At 45.2% G+C, this 16,345-nt stretch overlaps 1 protein-coding gene across 7 annotated transcripts in view; it reads left to right on the top strand.

Moving 5' to 3' along the window:
* The window catches only part of LOC135202024 (protein ELYS-like), a 241,020-nt gene that overhangs the window by 85,853 nt on the left and 138,822 nt on the right, over window positions 1-16,345 (top strand). For all 7 annotated transcript variants that reach the window (XM_064231315.1, XM_064231323.1, XM_064231317.1 and 4 more), the window contains exon 18: window positions 15,267-15,450. In XM_064231315.1, coding sequence (XP_064087385.1) covers window positions 15,267-15,450 — 184 coding nt within the window. The remainder of the gene's footprint in view (window positions 1-15,266; window positions 15,451-16,345) is intronic.

The following is a 16,345-nucleotide window of genomic DNA, read 5'->3' as shown; positions in this document are numbered from 1 at the left end:
CGGAGATTGCTTGTCTAACTCCGGGAGTGCCTCCTCATCACCTGCTGTCTGAGAACCTCTGATTTTTGCAGCAAGAGGCATCGGCCCTGGAATCCACTGCCATGACAGCTCTCCAGGCTGTCTCCTGGCTGGATCTGTGGTCCCTCATGGTATCCAGATTTAGCCTCCTCGGGACCTATCGTTCCCGAGGAAGACTCTGCATTTGGGAGACTCTTCCAGTCTGGAGGTGGGGCCATCTCCCACCTCACCCATCAGACGGCCAACCTGTGGGCCAACCTGGTTTCGAGGAGATGGGACCGAGTCCTGACTCGCGTAACCAGAGCGGCCAGTCGAGACGTAACGTTGGGTCTACGCAGTGGACTGCTGCTGGGTTCGTCCTCTCTCTTCCCCAGAAAGATGGTGGACGCTGCGGTGGAAAAGCAGAGAGCTGAGGACGGTGACCGCTTAGTACACCAGGCAGTTACGAAGACTTCTGGGCAGTCTCGTTCAACTGCAGCCAAGCCTCGGAGCTTGGCTAGTGCTTCCTCTGCTCCTAAGACATCAGCACCATCTAGGGAAGCGCGAGGTAAGACCCAGTCTTCCTCTTTTACTTCGAGAAGTGAGCATCAGCCCTCCTCTCAAGCCTCCTCCTCTCGTTGGAAAGGGGCTAAGCGAAAGGGGAAGAGAGAGAAACGCTAGGGACGGCGTTCCCCCTCAACTGCTGCTGGAAGTGGTGGGGTTGCCTGGGGGAGCCATTGGGCAACTTGGCAGCACTACAAAGCCGAGACATGGGTAGTGGATGTCCTTCGGGAGGAATACCTACTGCCCTTTGATTCGAGGCCACCCCTCACCTCACACCCGGTCCACCTTCAGACGTACGTCCCCAGTTCTGCCAGGGACGTAGCACAGACACAAGAAGTAAAGCCCATGGTGAGCAAAGGAGCTGTGTAGATCGTGCGAGATCACTCACTGGGTTTCTACAGCCGACTTTTCCTGGTGGAGAAGTCTATTGGGTGGGCTGGAGACTGGTGATAAATCTCTCTTCCTTGAACCCTTTCATTCACCATACTCGGTTCACGATGGAAACAGCATGCTCAGTGCTGGACTCCTTCAGGGAGAACGATTTCCTGCTTTTGGTGGACCTCCTCCAGGAGGTACCTCCGCTTTATCCTTGACGGGAGGGTGTACCAGTTCAGGGCACTTTGTTTCAAACTCTCTCAACCGCCCCACAGGTGTTCACGCGAGTGTCCACTTTGGTGCCGGCTTGGGCCCATTCGGTCGGGATACTTCTGATGAGGTATCTTGACGATTGGCTGGTCCTGGCGAGCTTGCTACAGGACAGAGATCGACTCCTTGACTTATGCCGCAATCTGGGGGCTCATGGTAAATGTTGAGAAGTCAGATCTCGAACCCAAGCATAGGATAAAGTACTTGGGCATGCTGATCAATATGGTAGCAGGGTGAGTCTTCCCCGCAGACTCGCGGATCAGCAGGTTCAGGGTGGTAGCCAGACGGTTCCTGTCGAGACGGGAACAGTCAGCTCAGCAGTGGCAAGTCTTGATAGGTCACCTGTTGTCACTAGAGAAGTTAGTCCCTCACTGTCGTCTTCACCTGCGGTCTCTGTTTGGAGGTATATAAGTATCCTGTCATTCAAAACTACACATATTATAGATATGATCTATACAATAGTGCAGTCTTAAAGTACAACACATACAGTAAATATAATTTCAAAATAATCTTACTATACTGGAAAATATCAGTATGCATAAATTGTAGGCACAGAACAATGTGTAAAGTTATTTAGGCCAAAGAAAATATGTCAGGTTCTAGAACCTATTCCCGAGTAAAAGTGGGTGAATACTGTAACATAGTAACGTACTTAATATATTCACAGACCACAGGAGAATGTTATATCACTGTTGATGTTATATTTCATTTCACTAATTAATTTTCCAGTTAATATCAGTGTTTTGTAACTTGATCTATGTTTACATCCATGTTTCATATGCTCCAACAGTAAGCCAGGTGTAACTGTGGCCAAAATAACATCACTTATTTTGGTTGACTGATGAATATCGCACCTTAGTAATTCAGTACAGTATTGGAAAGTACATTGCCATTAATGAGCTTTAGTTGAACAAAACCAATTATCAATTCGTCTTAATGTTACAAAACGCTTTTTCGATGTCTGCATGTCACGTGGAGTGCATGCTTGTGTTGGTGTTTGTTTCCACATTTTTTACTCAAAGTTTTTTTTTCAACAAAGCTTCATTTCTAAGAATAGTTAAAACACATAGTTGTTCATACACGAAACAAAACCTTTCGGTCTTAACATTAGGATTTACTAGCGCCAAGCTGGGAAACCGGTTAGAATTAAAATTCACTTGTGAGATCCAGGGACTAATGGCATCTATACCAGGTCACGGGGCATGTATACCCAGAATGCCCACGGCTACCTGTGACCCATCAGTATTTTCCTACCGCCTTTAAGATAAGAGTGTTACTGTCTATCTCATTTAAAGCCGGTTTTTCAGTTTGCCCGTTCTTTATCCATTTCATTTTTTATTTTTCATTCCTTTTCTTTCTCCAAGTGTGATCAGTGTGTGGTAAGAGTGTATACGTGGTATGATGGAGAATTTTGCCTCAACATACGGGATCGTTCTACCGCTTCGAAGAGGAGACAAAGGAAAATGCCCAGGAGTCAGTGGCTTCCCTTGTTCTAGGGTCCTAACCTCGGTGTCGACGGATCCTCATCCAACGTGTAGTAGGTTGCAGGGAAAAACGTATGTACGGTTACTAATCCGTGTTCTGTTTGTCGCGGTTTGGTCGGTGGAACAGTGGAAAGAAGTTCTATGGAAAAGCCAATACAAAAGAAAGGGGGTGACGCCATCTTTGGATGACCAAACCTTACCGGCTTCTTTTGTATCGGTAATAAACCAGGCTGCTCCATATGTTTCTCCACCTGCTTTTGAATTGTCTCATACCCCTTCGGTTTCTCCTAGCGGTTCTGTATCGAAACGTCGGGAGGGGCCTTGGGTAATTTTATGAATAATTTGCACTCTCCTTTCTTCCCAGCAAGTAGGGGGGAGATCCGCCATCTTTGTTCCAGGCTCCTGCTACGCAAGCGCATAGTTAGATGGTACGTGGTCAGCGCTAGGCCTACCAGCGTACCAACCTTGGATGGTCTGCTTGCGCATTATATGACGTCACGGTTCCAGCAGGGTCCGGCAGCGCTGAATGTTCCTCATCCCCCGGGCTTGCAATTTATGGGAATTAATGCCGCTGCTTCACCATCCCACTCAGTATTTACAGCGATGCAGAACGTGGGAGGTAATTTGGCAGCAAACGTGCGGTTACCAGCAGAAACCTCTCAGTCTCTCCCTACGAGGATACGAACACACGTCACACTCGAGATGGCAGGCGTATGACGTCACAGACACGATTCTCGGCCTTTTTCGCTTTTTTGCTCCCAGACGCTAATACGCCTTCTGATCCGTCAATGCAAACTGTAATGCAGAAGTACAGGATATAGAGGAGATAATGAATAAGAGAGACAAAAAGAAAGTGTATTCGTTCTTCTTCGTCTTCTCCTCTAGTTCGGCGTCATCGCTAAGTCCGATAACGTCACGGCTGAGCGCCAGTCAAGCGTTGGAGGAGGATTCGGGAGTTCCTAGCGGATCCTCGGGCCAAGAGGAGAAGAATCAATTCTTCCTCTTCTTCGGACGAAGACTGTCTTTTCCAAGTCAGCAAGAAGTCGGAAAATCAGTGGCTATTAAGCACAAGGTTGCCAGACGAAAGCCGTTCGCAAGAGTCCGAACAAGCGAGAGAGGTGACGGCCGGCGAGCTAGCGGCCGAGGCGGAGTTGCCAGTTCGGATCGCAAAAAACTGCGATACCTCTGGTAAAATCGACGTTGGCGGCGAAAGGTGGCAGCAGAGGATGGAATGCAGGTCCCAGTTTCGCCGTAAGGCCGTTCAAAAATACGTACGAAGGACGATAAGGCTCCTATTAAAAGTACGAAAAATAGAGAGTTGGCAACCTCGGCGGATACGTTCGTGGAAGGCAGTGTCCGTCTGGATAGAAGGCCGAGGCCGGGCTCGCCGACGCTCGAAAACGATGCCAATGCTAATAAAGACGAACTTACCTCTGTCTTAAGGGAGCCTTCATCTTGGAGATCTAGACGAGATTCTCGCTCTAGATCCGTGAGCAGAGAAAGAGTGAGACGTTCTTCGTTCCCCTGCTGACTATCTGGGATCGAGCCAACAGCGCCAGCAAGATCAAAGAGGCCGCGGGCCGTAGGGGCAGGCGGCCGTGGAATTCCGGGCCGTCTGTCAGAAGATAGAGGCGAGACAACATCTCTCGTGACGGAGAGTGGTACACTAGAGCCGGGAGGAAGGAGAAAACCAAGAGTTTCTGGCCTCGTATGCAGAGGTTATTGATTTGATTCGTCAATTCAATAGCCTTTCGGAGAAGACAGAAACACCGGCCAGTATGCTTCCTCCTGGAATTGACATGGCGTTTGGACTAAAAGAGGGATACCAAGGTGTCGTATGAATTGCCTTGTTCGAGTCATGCGGAATCGGTCTTTGCAACACGTAAACGCAAAGATTGCAGGGAGGGATAATTCCTTAAGATCTAATAGATCATTTAAATTTATTCCCCCTCCAATGATAAAGCAAAGGAAATATTATACGACACCGAAGGTCCCTTTGCTGTCTAGACAAATGAACCCTAATGTTGTAAGGTTAAGGCCTGGATTAACCTTGGATCAGGTTAAAATGGAGTGCCCTTCGATGACGTACCAAGAGGCTGCCACGTTAGGAAGCACAGGCTTCTTCTGTTCTTTTTCAGGCTGTGTCCTGGTTAGACCTTTGGTCAACAGCAGTGGCGAAAAATTGCATCCTCGGAAGCAACAAGGAAAGTAGTGGATGAACCATTGTTCATTAGATTACTACAGTCAGGGTCCAAGCGATTGCGTACCTGACAAACGTAAAGTGCCAATGTTTGGGCAAATATCCTGCTAATGAGGAGAGATGCAGCATTGGCTAGACTAAGCCGCAATGTGGATTTGGATTCCCTGTTAGCAATGAGGAATGGGGATATCTTGGAATCGCAACTACTGTTGCCAGAGGTCATACTGGAAGAAGCGATAGATAGAAGAAGGATGGACACTAACGATAGGTTGGTGCAACAGGCAGTTAGGAAAACCTCTAACAGTCAAAACTATTCCTTTGGAGGAATTAAGACAACAGCAAGTGTCTCGAAAGAAACCAGTGAGACATAGCATCCCTAATAGAGTCACAAGACCCTCTTCCCCAAAGAGGAGAACGCATCGGCCCTTTCACAATAGAAACAACAGAGGAAGGGGCAATAGGGGAAGGGGGAGAGGCTCAAGAAGATAGGATGGGCGCCTCCCATCACTCGGCCACACCAGTGGGGGGTTGCCTGGCAAATCACTGGAAGGTGTGGCAGGAACTAGGGGACAGAGCAGTGGGTGGTGGGATGTTCTCAGGATCGGGTATTTGATTCCGTTCGAGGTAACCCCGCCCCTGACAGATCAACCATTACCCCACGTCACTTATGCCCACAAACATCTCAGAACCAGGCATCATTCTGCAGGACGAAGTGAAGAAGATGATGGAAAAAGGAGCTGTGCAACAAGTATGCAGGCCGACAAAAGGCTTTTACAGCAGGATTTTCCTGGTACCCAAAGCCAACGGGGAGTGGAGGACAGTAATAGACCTGTCAACGCTGAATCTGTTTATAAGGAAAACCAGTTTCAAGATGGAAACTCCGAAAACGGTCTACAAGCAGTCAGAATCGGAGACTTTATGCTGACAGTCGATTCTAAAGGACGCATACTTTCAGATACCAGTCCATCAGTCTTCAAGGAAATTTCTCCGCTTCAGTCTTGCAGGGAAAGCTTTCGAGTTCAAGGTCCTGTGCTTCGGATTGACAACGTCTCCTCAAGTTTTTACAAGAGTGTTCACCCTCGTGTCGGCGTGGGCGCCACGCTCAGGGGATCAGGCTGATTAGATATCTGGACGATTGGCTGGTGATAGCAAAGTCCAGGGAGAAATTACTCAGGGACACGGGCGGCCCTCCTGCAGCTTTGTCACAGCCTAGGTATTGTGGTGAATCAGCAGAAGTCGCAGCTGGAATCCAAGTCAACATTTGAATATCTGGGAATGGTGATAGACACAACACAAGCCAAAGTATTCCCGACAGACCAAAGAGTACAGAAATGCAAACAAGTGGTGAATGCCTTTCTGGGAAAGCAGGACACAGCCAGCAAGACAGTGGCAGGTGGTGCTGGGAATCCTAACCTCCCTGGAGAAGCTAGTACCACAAGGAAGCTACACCTTCGGTCCCTACAATGGAGGATGAAGGAGTTTTGGTCACCAACAGTAGATCACCCGTACGAGCAAATTCCCTTGTCGGCAGAAGTGAGGAAAGACTTGCTGTGGTGGGTGGACGACGACAATCTGACAGTGGGTGTCCCCCTTCAACAATCCTCCCCAGACCTCTTGCTGTTCTCGGATGCGTCACTAGAAGGCTGGGGAGCCCATATGGAGGAGTTGATGGTGTCAGCAAAATGGAGTTGCAAGGACAGAGAAACTCCATATAAACGTGCTGGAGTTGAAAGCAGCTTTCCTGGCTCTACAAGAATTCAGGGAGAGGGTAAAGGGACACTCGGTGGTATTGATGTCAGACAACACCACAGTAGTAGCTTATATAAACAACAAGCAAGGAGGCCTAGTTTCTCGGCAGTTACATGTGATGACAGTTCAACTTCACCAGTGGGCTATAGAGAACCTGGTAGACATCAAGGCCAGGTATATTCCGGGAAAAGAAACATAGTGGCCGACAAGTTGAGCCGCAGGGATCAGATTCTGGGAACGGAGTGGTCCCTACACCAACAGGTAGTGGACAGGATGCTCATGTTGTGGGAAGGAGCCGATCATAGACCTATTCGCACCAGGTACAACAAAAAGTTGGAAGTGTATTGTTCAGTAGTCCCCGGACGCAGAGGCAGCAGCAGAAGATGCGCTACAACACCCCTGGGACAATCTGGACGTGTACGCATTTCCTCCATTTTGTCTAATCCGTCAGGTTCTGAACCAGGGTAATGCGGTCTCAGAACTCAAGATGACCCTGGTAGCCCCGTTATGGCCGAAAGCAGAGTGGTTTCCAGACCTACTGGAACTCCTAGTAGATGTGCCAAGAGAGTTACCTCCATGGAGCAACCTTCTGTGTCAGCCTCACGTGGAGAGGTACCACCAGTCGGTGAAGTCCCTATCGCTTCACGGGTGGAGACTGTCAAGTATCTCCTCCGAGAGCGAGGGTTTTCGCAGAAAGCAGCAACTCAGATGGCAGGTAATATCAGAAAATCATCTGCGACAGTATACCAAGGGAAGTGGTCAGCATACTGTGATTGGTTTACAGACTTTTCTGATATATCTCAGAACAGAAAAACATATGTCTGTATCTGCAGTGAAGGGGTACAGGGCTGCTCTAGCCTCAGTCTTACGAATGAAAGGAGTGGACATATCGTCTTCATGGGAGTTGGCCATGCTGATGAGGAGCTTTGAACAGTCATGCCCACCCCCCAAAGGAGCTAAAAGCCCCAGATTGGGGATCTGACCAAGGTACTGAGTATTCTGGACAAAAAACCCCCCTTACGAACCGCTAAGGCAGTCCACGGATAGGAGCCTGACCCTGAAGACAGTCTTCTTATTGGCCCTGGCTTCAACCAAAAGGGTGGGGGAGCTACATGGCCTCTCATATCTCATAAAGCACTCGAGAGGTTGGAGATCAATGGTGTGTGAGTTTGTCCCAGAATTCGTGGCAAAGACCAAAAATCAACAATAGGTAGATGGCAGATTCGACTCCTTTACCATACCTTCCTTGGCAGACTTTGTAGACAACGACAAAGCTGAAATGCTCCTGTGCCCGTCAGGGCACTAAGGGAGTACTTAAAGAGAACAAGGCACCTCAGGCCGGGGTGCCAGAGGTTGTTCGTAAGTACAGGACGGAACAAGAAGGAAGTGTCCAAGAATACATTATCATTTTGGCTAAGGGAGACAATCAGAAATGCTTATACTGCAGAAGACAGAGGGTCAGATAGCCAGGTGGGAGCTAGAGCTCATGACATCAGGGGTGTGAGTGCTTCCCTGGCATTTAAGAAGAACATGTCTGTGGATAAAATTCTGAAAGCTGGCGTGTGGAAGCGCCAAACAACTTTCACCTCATTTTATTTGAAAGATGTTGCCCATAGATACCCTGACCACCTTTTCCTTGGGTCCAGTAGGTGGCGGCCCAACAAGTGATATAGTTCATCCAGTGCCCCTGGCGGGTCAGTTTGCGTCTAGTCTAAGATGAAGGTATGAAAGTAGAATGAATGGGATGACTGGTCTTTTTTCTTTACTACTTTCTTCCACTCCTTTAACTACGGGCAATATGAAGGAGAGTACCGTCATGTGCTGGAACGGACTAGATGCAGGTGAGATGGTCAGCCATACTGTGAAGCTATCTTTAGCTGATGATATACTTTTCAGTAGAACAACACACCCTCTGGATAATAAGGAAAGAGGGGTGAAGGTGGATCCAGTCGCAAGGGACAAGAGTAAAAACAGTAGAATGGTATCTACACCCAGTGGGAGGAAACCAATAGATCCGCTTATATCTTTGGTCTAGGTTCATTGTCCATTCTCTAGAATTTCCCTATATATTCGGAAATGGATAAGGTGGCAAACTTCCAGTCAGTTGTAGAGACTTACCTCCCTCCAATAGTAAGTCTATCCTAATGTTAAGACCGAAGGTTTGTTTCGTGTATGAACAAATACCAAATTTGTTTGTAACTAATTTGTATTTTCATAACTAACAAACCTGAGGTCTTAACAGTTAAAGGCCACCTCGAACCACCCCTCTAGCAGTCTAAACTGGGTTAGAAAATATAACTGATGGGTCACAGGTAGCCGTGGGGCATTCTGGGTATACATGCCCCGTGACTGGTATAGATGCCATTAGTCCCTGGATCTCACAAGTGTAATTTTAATTCTACCGGTTTCCAGCTTGGCGCTAGTAAATCCTAATGTTAGGACCTCAGGTTTGTTAGTTATGAAAAATACAAATTAGTTACAAATTTGGTATATAATAAATAACTTAAAAAGTAATTACATAGCTATATTCTACCCCTAACACGGCAGCTTTTAGAATTTTAAATTCTCGATAATGAATTATTGTTCAAGTATGGTTGATAAGTCTGGCCCACTTTCGGGTACGGATAGGTACAACGCTGCCGACAAGCTCAGTTCACTTTTACCGTGAGTGAACATTGCTTATGTTCTGTGCAGTTCAGCTTTGTTTTGGATTTGGTCGCTGGCTGGTTGCTCTTCATCTCCATTCGGTGATGTACTCATTAGTATTGTTAGCGTGTGGTATTTTCATTTAGATAGGTTCTGTTAGAACTGCTTATTCTTTATTTGTTTTGACTTTGGTCGCCGGTTGGTTACTCATTGTCTCCATCCGGTGATGTGATCTTTAAGTTGGATAATGTTAGTGCTATTCCAGTTATCCGAGATTCAGTTAGGATGGTTTTATATTAAAGACTAACAAAAGCCTCTTATGATTCCGACTCAATTTGTAGTGACTGTAGAGGACAGACTCGATCAGTTGATCTGAATTGTGACGAAAGTAGGGACTAGGATAAGGGGAAATAGAAAACATTGAAATCACATCTGGACAAGTTAGAGAGAAAGGGAAAAGGAAGGCTACTGCTACTGCTGAAGCTAGGAACATTGATCAAAGGTTTAGTCTTATGGTGAGTACTACTATGGAGCAGTTGGGTGCTTCGCATAAAGTCGTTATGGACAGTATGATTAAGTAGAGAGTGAAAGTGAAAGTGCCGTGTTAGTGGAGGAGGTGTCTGCCTGTTCCATCGACGCTCGTAGCAAAGGTCGCTGTCAGGCTCCTGTGCATCAGGGAGAAGGCGTACTGGAAGCCTAAGGGAGGTTGGTAGAGTTTGCCCTCAGGTAGGTGCCAAGCATGTTGACTTCTCCTAGGATAGGTAGACAGCCACTGGAAAGGGGCTCTAGGAAAGTGCAAGAGCTTTCATCCAGCTCTCCTGATTCCACCCCAGACAAGAGGCGCCGAGGCATTTCTGAGATGCCTCGTCCTTTAAAGAGATGTATAGTGGTTGCTGACCAGCAGAAAAATACGAGTTTTTATCTCCTGAACGCCCATCTAAGTTTCAGAAGCTCCCATTATTGTTGCGTAAACGAGTGTCCGAGGTGTCGGCTCCTCTCCCAGTATTCTCAGTGACATATGACAGGCATGTGGCACCCTGAGAGCACCCGGCGTCCATGGAACACCTGGTTCCCCACCAAGGCCCCCCGGGATTCGCCTCTTCAGTTACCTAACACAGTATTACCTGATTCTTTGCTGAATCCCATTCAGCATCAACTACGGTATCACAGGACCCTTCAGACGCACTTCATTCGCTGATTTCTTCCAATGATGAGGTTTTGGAACAGACACCCACTCCCTCACCTTAGGCCAATCTCTTTAGATATTTTTTGGCTGCCTATCCTACAATTTTCTCTCCTGCTCCTCTGGCTTCTATTGCATCTACATTTTTCATGAGGAACCAGCCTGTCTTAGAATTCCAGGCTTCCAAAGATGGTTCTGTCCTCGTCGTCCAGGAAAGCTTTAAGAGATAGATTGTTGGCTCTCAGCCAAAAGAGAGCAGGGCAAAGCAACCTTCTGCACTCCGTCATGCCTTTCACGCAAGAGATATCAGTCTTATGCTACTGGTGAAGTTCCTTCCCTGAGAGTTGCTGCCTCCTCCCAAGGAGACTTCTTGTGCCAAATTGACTCATCTCGACGGTTGGCCTTTACCTCGGCCAAAATGATGTTTTCAGCCTCTGATTTGGACCATTTTATTAAGAACATTTTTAGTTTTCAAAGGTCTTAGGTTTTTGGACTGGACAGTGGGAGCTCTAGAGAATAAAGTTGAAGACTGTGGTGATTTATCAGAGGACATGTCTGGCTGGGAGTTCTTTCCTGTACAGAAGAGTGAACTTTGGTGGTCTTTCACTTCTAAAGGCGTCACTCCTCGGAAATCAGCGTTCCTTTTTTTCCCTGTAGATCTCTCGATCTGTTCCCACAATCCATGATCCAAGAGATAGCATCAGATCTTCAAAAGAAATCAAGACCTGCTGGTTCAATCCTCTAAGTGCCCCAAAGATCCACTCTCCTTTCATTTCAAGACTGTCTCCCCTCTTCAGCAACATCCCTTTTGGGGCAGTAAAACACGTTTTCAGTCGAGACTTACCTCCAGCGTACGTATAATCTGTCCAGTCAAGACTACTCCCGCAAGACTTTAAACCGTAAGGAAAGTAATGGCCTCCGTGTGCCTGTAGGAGCCAGGTTTCTCCAATTTTGGGAGAAATGGGAAGCCAGGGGCATGGAGTAATGGGTCTCTCTAGTTCTAAAAGAGGGCTAATCCCTCCCTTTCAAGGAGAAGCCTCCTTTAGTGTCGACACCCATTGTACTGACAACCTACTCAGCAGGCTCAGAGAGGTTTTTGGCTTGTAGAAGTAGTAGTAGTAGTGTGTCTTCTCCAGAAGAGAGCTGTGGAGATGGTCAAGGACATCAACTCAACGGGCTCTTACAGCCGCCTTTTTGTGGTCCCCAAGTCGTCTGGGGGGTTGGTAGATCAGTCCTTGATGTGAGTGCTCAGAATTTCTATATTCCAAAAACAAAATTCTCCATGGAAATGAACCAATCTGTCCTGTCTTCCATTCGCCGGGGTGACTGGATGTTGACAATTGACATACCTACAGGACGCATATATCCATATCCTCATACATCCAGGAGCCATGAAGTACCTCAATTTTGTATTTCAGGGCAGAGATTTTCAAGTTTAAACTCTGTGCTTTAGCCTCGCTACAGCTCCTTAAGTATTCACCCGTGTTCTTGCAGCTCTGGCAAAGGAGCTTCACATTATGGGCTTTGTCTCCCTTTACCTAGATCATTGGTTTCTTTGCTCCACATTGAAGACAAAGTGCACAGAGGATCCACGAGAGACCCTACTTCTAGCCTAGGAGCTGGGCCTAATTATCAACATAGAGTAATCTCAAATGTTGCCATCTCAAGTGACACTCTATTTAGGGATGACAATAGACTCAGGGACATTTTAGGATTATCTGTCCCCCAAATGGATTCAATTGTGCCTCCAGATAGTCCACTGTTTCCTTTCTCTCCTGTCCTGTTTGGCCAACAGTTGGATGAGCCTTCTCGGAACCTGCTTGTCCATCGAAAAGTTTGTCACCCTAAGGAGACTGCCTATGAGAGTACTACAATTCTTCCGGAAAGTAAGTTGTAATAGGAAGATGCATCCAGACTCATTTGTCTTCCCAACGACTCCAGAAATAAAGGAGGATTTGCAGTGGTGGCTTTCAGAAAGAAGATTTTTGGAAGGGAAGTCTCTCCTCCCTCTGAACCCCAGCCTAGCATTGTACTCAGATGCCTAGGAAGGCAAGGAAGTTTCTGGAACTTGGTCCCCAGAAGAGAAGGATCTATGTATCAATGTGAGAGAATTGATGGAAATTCATCTGGGCCTTCTATTCTTTGCAAAAGAAACATTCAACAAGACAGTAGCGGTCCATTTGGACGTCTCCACCTTTGGGTTACATAAAGAATTAAGGAGACACTTGTTCCTTCTCCCTATACAAAGGAAACCAAGACCCTACTGACTACAAAGTTCATTCAGGTCAATCTGGACGTCTGGGCGGACAAGCTCAGTCGTTGCAAACATTTACCCACAGAATGGTTTCTACATCCACAGGTTTACACTGACTTGTGGAAACTGTGGAGAAATTCTTCAATAAATCTCTTCACTACATCAAAGAACCATTGCCTCCCTCTGTTTTGCTCTCCCAGCCCAGACCTCTGGCATGGGGAACGAATGCCATGCACCAGGAGTGGACAAACCTAGAGTTGTACGCTTTCCCACTGTTCAGTGTGATCAGTGAAGTCTTAAACAAATTTGTGACTTGCCACAACTCTTCAGTGGCCCTATTGGCACCATTCTTGCCTTGGATGGAATGGTTCCCAGACCTCCTAAGACTATTAGTAGACTTTCCCAGACTCCTGCCGCAGAGGCAAGTCCTCTCTGATAGGATTCATACTCAACAGACTCGTCAAAGTGAAGGTATTTTCAAGACCGCCTGTAGTAGCAATTGTAAGATGTAGATTCTAGTCTTCAAGAGCTAAGTCTGCAGTCTTCTGCAGCTGGTGTAGAAGACATAAGATCTCTTCTACTGAAACCAGTGTGGCACAGATAGCAGAATTTCTCCTTTTTTTAAGATCTTCCAGAGCCTTATCTTCATTGACCATCAAGGGACATATGGCCATGCTGGGCTGGTTTTCTACATAGAGGTCCAGATCTGGGACCGAATCAAGACATCACAGTCACCTGGAACGTAGGTGTTGTCCTCAAGTGGCTGTTGGGCCCTCCTTTTGAAACACTTCATTTAATTTCTTTAAGGGATTTAACAAGGAAAACGTTCTTGTTTCCTTAGCAACAGCCAAGAGAGTTGGTGAGTTGCTGGCTATTGATAAGAGAGTCGGCTTCTCCCAGGGAGATGTGGTCTGCTCATTCTGTTTGGGGTTTCTGGCCAAGAATGAGCTCCTAAGTCATGGCCCCATTTACTCTTTGCCCTGTCACTGAGGTACTAACCTAGATAGGACAGTAGGATCATTGGTCCCTCCAGTAACCTCTGGCTTTTAAACATAATACATATGTCTGTGTCATCAACCCTCCAATCAGCATTATGGTAATGCAAATCAGTGTTTGCAATAGATTATTTACGAGAAGTACAGACATTGTATGAGAACTGCAGTACCCTGGTCCATTGTCCATGGCTGGCATGGTGTTGGGGGAGGAGGCATAGGAACAATGCTTCTATCCTTCCTCTCTTTTGCCTTGAATATAGGTTGTCAAGTTTTTTGTGGAGCCTGGCGGTACTATGTACCTGGAGTACCCACTAATTTTTTCGTCATGGATGGATAGGGGACTTTGTGATTTGGTGTAGTTGAGTGTTGTCTGGCTGGTTCTGTGTTGTTACTGTGCTGAGGGCAAGGGCACCATTTCAAGTTATTTTAGCCATCGGATGACTCCTGGAGCTGCATAAATTCTATTAATGCTTTGTAGCAATCGGAATACTTCATCTGTATAGCTCCCACTGAAGTAGGGGCAGCGCTCCATGGCTCTACTGCTGCACCACTACAGGTTAAATTGAGCACCAACCAGGGGCCATAGTTACCTGCTGGAGCATCCTTACCAGGTAAGGTTACAACAAGCATTTTAAGCAATGCCAGCTGACTTCTATATTTTAGAAATTCCTTATTTTCTTTGAATTTATGAAAGTAAATGTGTGTATGAATCCCACTCCCTGACAATTTTGGATTTAGCTGTGTAATTATTTGGTAGGTTACTTATATAAAAATGACATTTTTATTATAAAATTAAGTTTTATACATACCAAGTAATTACTGAATCATAGCCCTCACCCCCTCTCCTCTCATGGACGTCGGGTAGAAATGAATTGAGCTTGTCAGCAGGGTTGTACCTATCTGTACCCATAAGTGGGCAGGACTTATCAACTGCACTTGAACAGTAGTGCATTAACAATAATTTAAAATTCTGAAATCTGCCATGTTAAGGGTAAAATATAACTGTAGTTACTTGTTAAGTAATTATAACACTTAATTTTAATATAAAAAAGTCATTTTTTGCATGGTAAATGTTATAATCCAGTATAGTTTTTACTTTTTAAAATCATCAGAACTATTGACGATGCCTCTTCATTTACAATCCTGTAATTACAGTAGAGTTCATTGAAACAAAACCGTTTAACAGATTCACATATGCGTTCTTGATCTACTATTGAATATGGAAGTTCTAGGTCATGAGAGAGAAAGAGAGTGAGTGCGTTAGTGAGTTGTTAAGATGGATTGTCGTAAGCTTTGCCTTTTCTAAAACCATGAATGGTTATCAAGACTTAGCTTACTTTTTTTAAGCAGTGGATTATTTGCGTATGTTACAATACTTGATGGTTATTATTATTATTAATCACATTAGTTTAAGTTAAGTTTTTTTTTCCAGAGGTATGTAGCCATAATATATAATTGTTTTTTTTTTTTTTTTTTATAAATCCTTTTGTGGTTACTGATCACTCAAGTTTAGGTAATTTTATAAAACTTAAATTTTCTATACTTACAGGGAGAACATGCTCGTGCCCTGACTTACAATCAGATTCGTCAGCCCCCTCGTGTGGATGTGGATGACATCCGTCTTCATCTAACTTTGCTTTTGGCTAATGGCCTTATAAGGGAAGCTTTCCATTTCCAGCGGCAGCATCGTTTGAAAGATAATGCTGAAGATTTATTGAACCACTTTTTCACAGGTAACAAAATGTTTAATGCAAGATTTTGGGTAGTTTCTAATTTGAATGCACAGTGATTTGCTGAAAATAATGAATTATTAAAACATTTCTGAAACTTATTGTAAGAAATAAGTATTTGGCTGTTCTGTGGGATAGGTTTATTGTTCCTGGTTCCATTCGTGCATTGAGATTACAAAAAGTAAATTCTAAAAACCAAAGCGTTTTATATTTTTAGTTAGAAATGTAATAAATCCCTGAGATAAAGATAGCCTGCAGATGAGTGTGCCTATTCTGACAAGATCCTTAGTGTACATATTCATAATGAACTCCTGAACAGTTTTTGCCTTCAGGAAAAGGCTTAGATAAGACAATCTGATGAAAATTTGGGCAAAAAGAAACAAAAATGATATAAGAAAGTGGAGAGTGCTCATTTCACAGCTACCCTACTTAAGGAAATCTAACTTATAAACTTTAATGATTATAATCATAATTCCCTGGGCTGACTCTTAATCTATGACATAACTACTGTTGCTGTTAGTAATTCTTTAAAGTTTTCATTCAAGTTGCCAGTTTGTCCACCGTGAAAGTGAAATTATATACTTTAGGATCCCCCATGCTAACGGTGAATTGCATTATAGAGATTGGCATTTGAGGAAGTACCCTGAATGATTGATTAAACTTATTTGCCAGCATCCTTGTGAAGATCATGCAGGAATATATCCCTGTTATCTCTCAGCCTCCATAAGTGTAACAGGATGAAAATGAAGGAACTTTCATTATTGATAGGTTTAGAAAAATGTCCTTTAAACAAAATAACCACAAATGTTAACAAAAGAGGTCAATATATAGCACAAGATAAATTCTGCTCTTGATCTGTAGATTTAAGAATCACATAAGTAGAATGAAATATATAGTA

Source organism: Macrobrachium nipponense, chromosome 23 (assembly GCF_015104395.2).
Source record: "Macrobrachium nipponense isolate FS-2020 chromosome 23, ASM1510439v2, whole genome shotgun sequence".
Taxonomy (NCBI): Eukaryota; Metazoa; Arthropoda; class Malacostraca; order Decapoda; family Palaemonidae; genus Macrobrachium; species Macrobrachium nipponense.
Note: the sequence above shows the minus strand (reverse complement) of the source record. Positions and strands in the feature narration are given on the sequence as shown.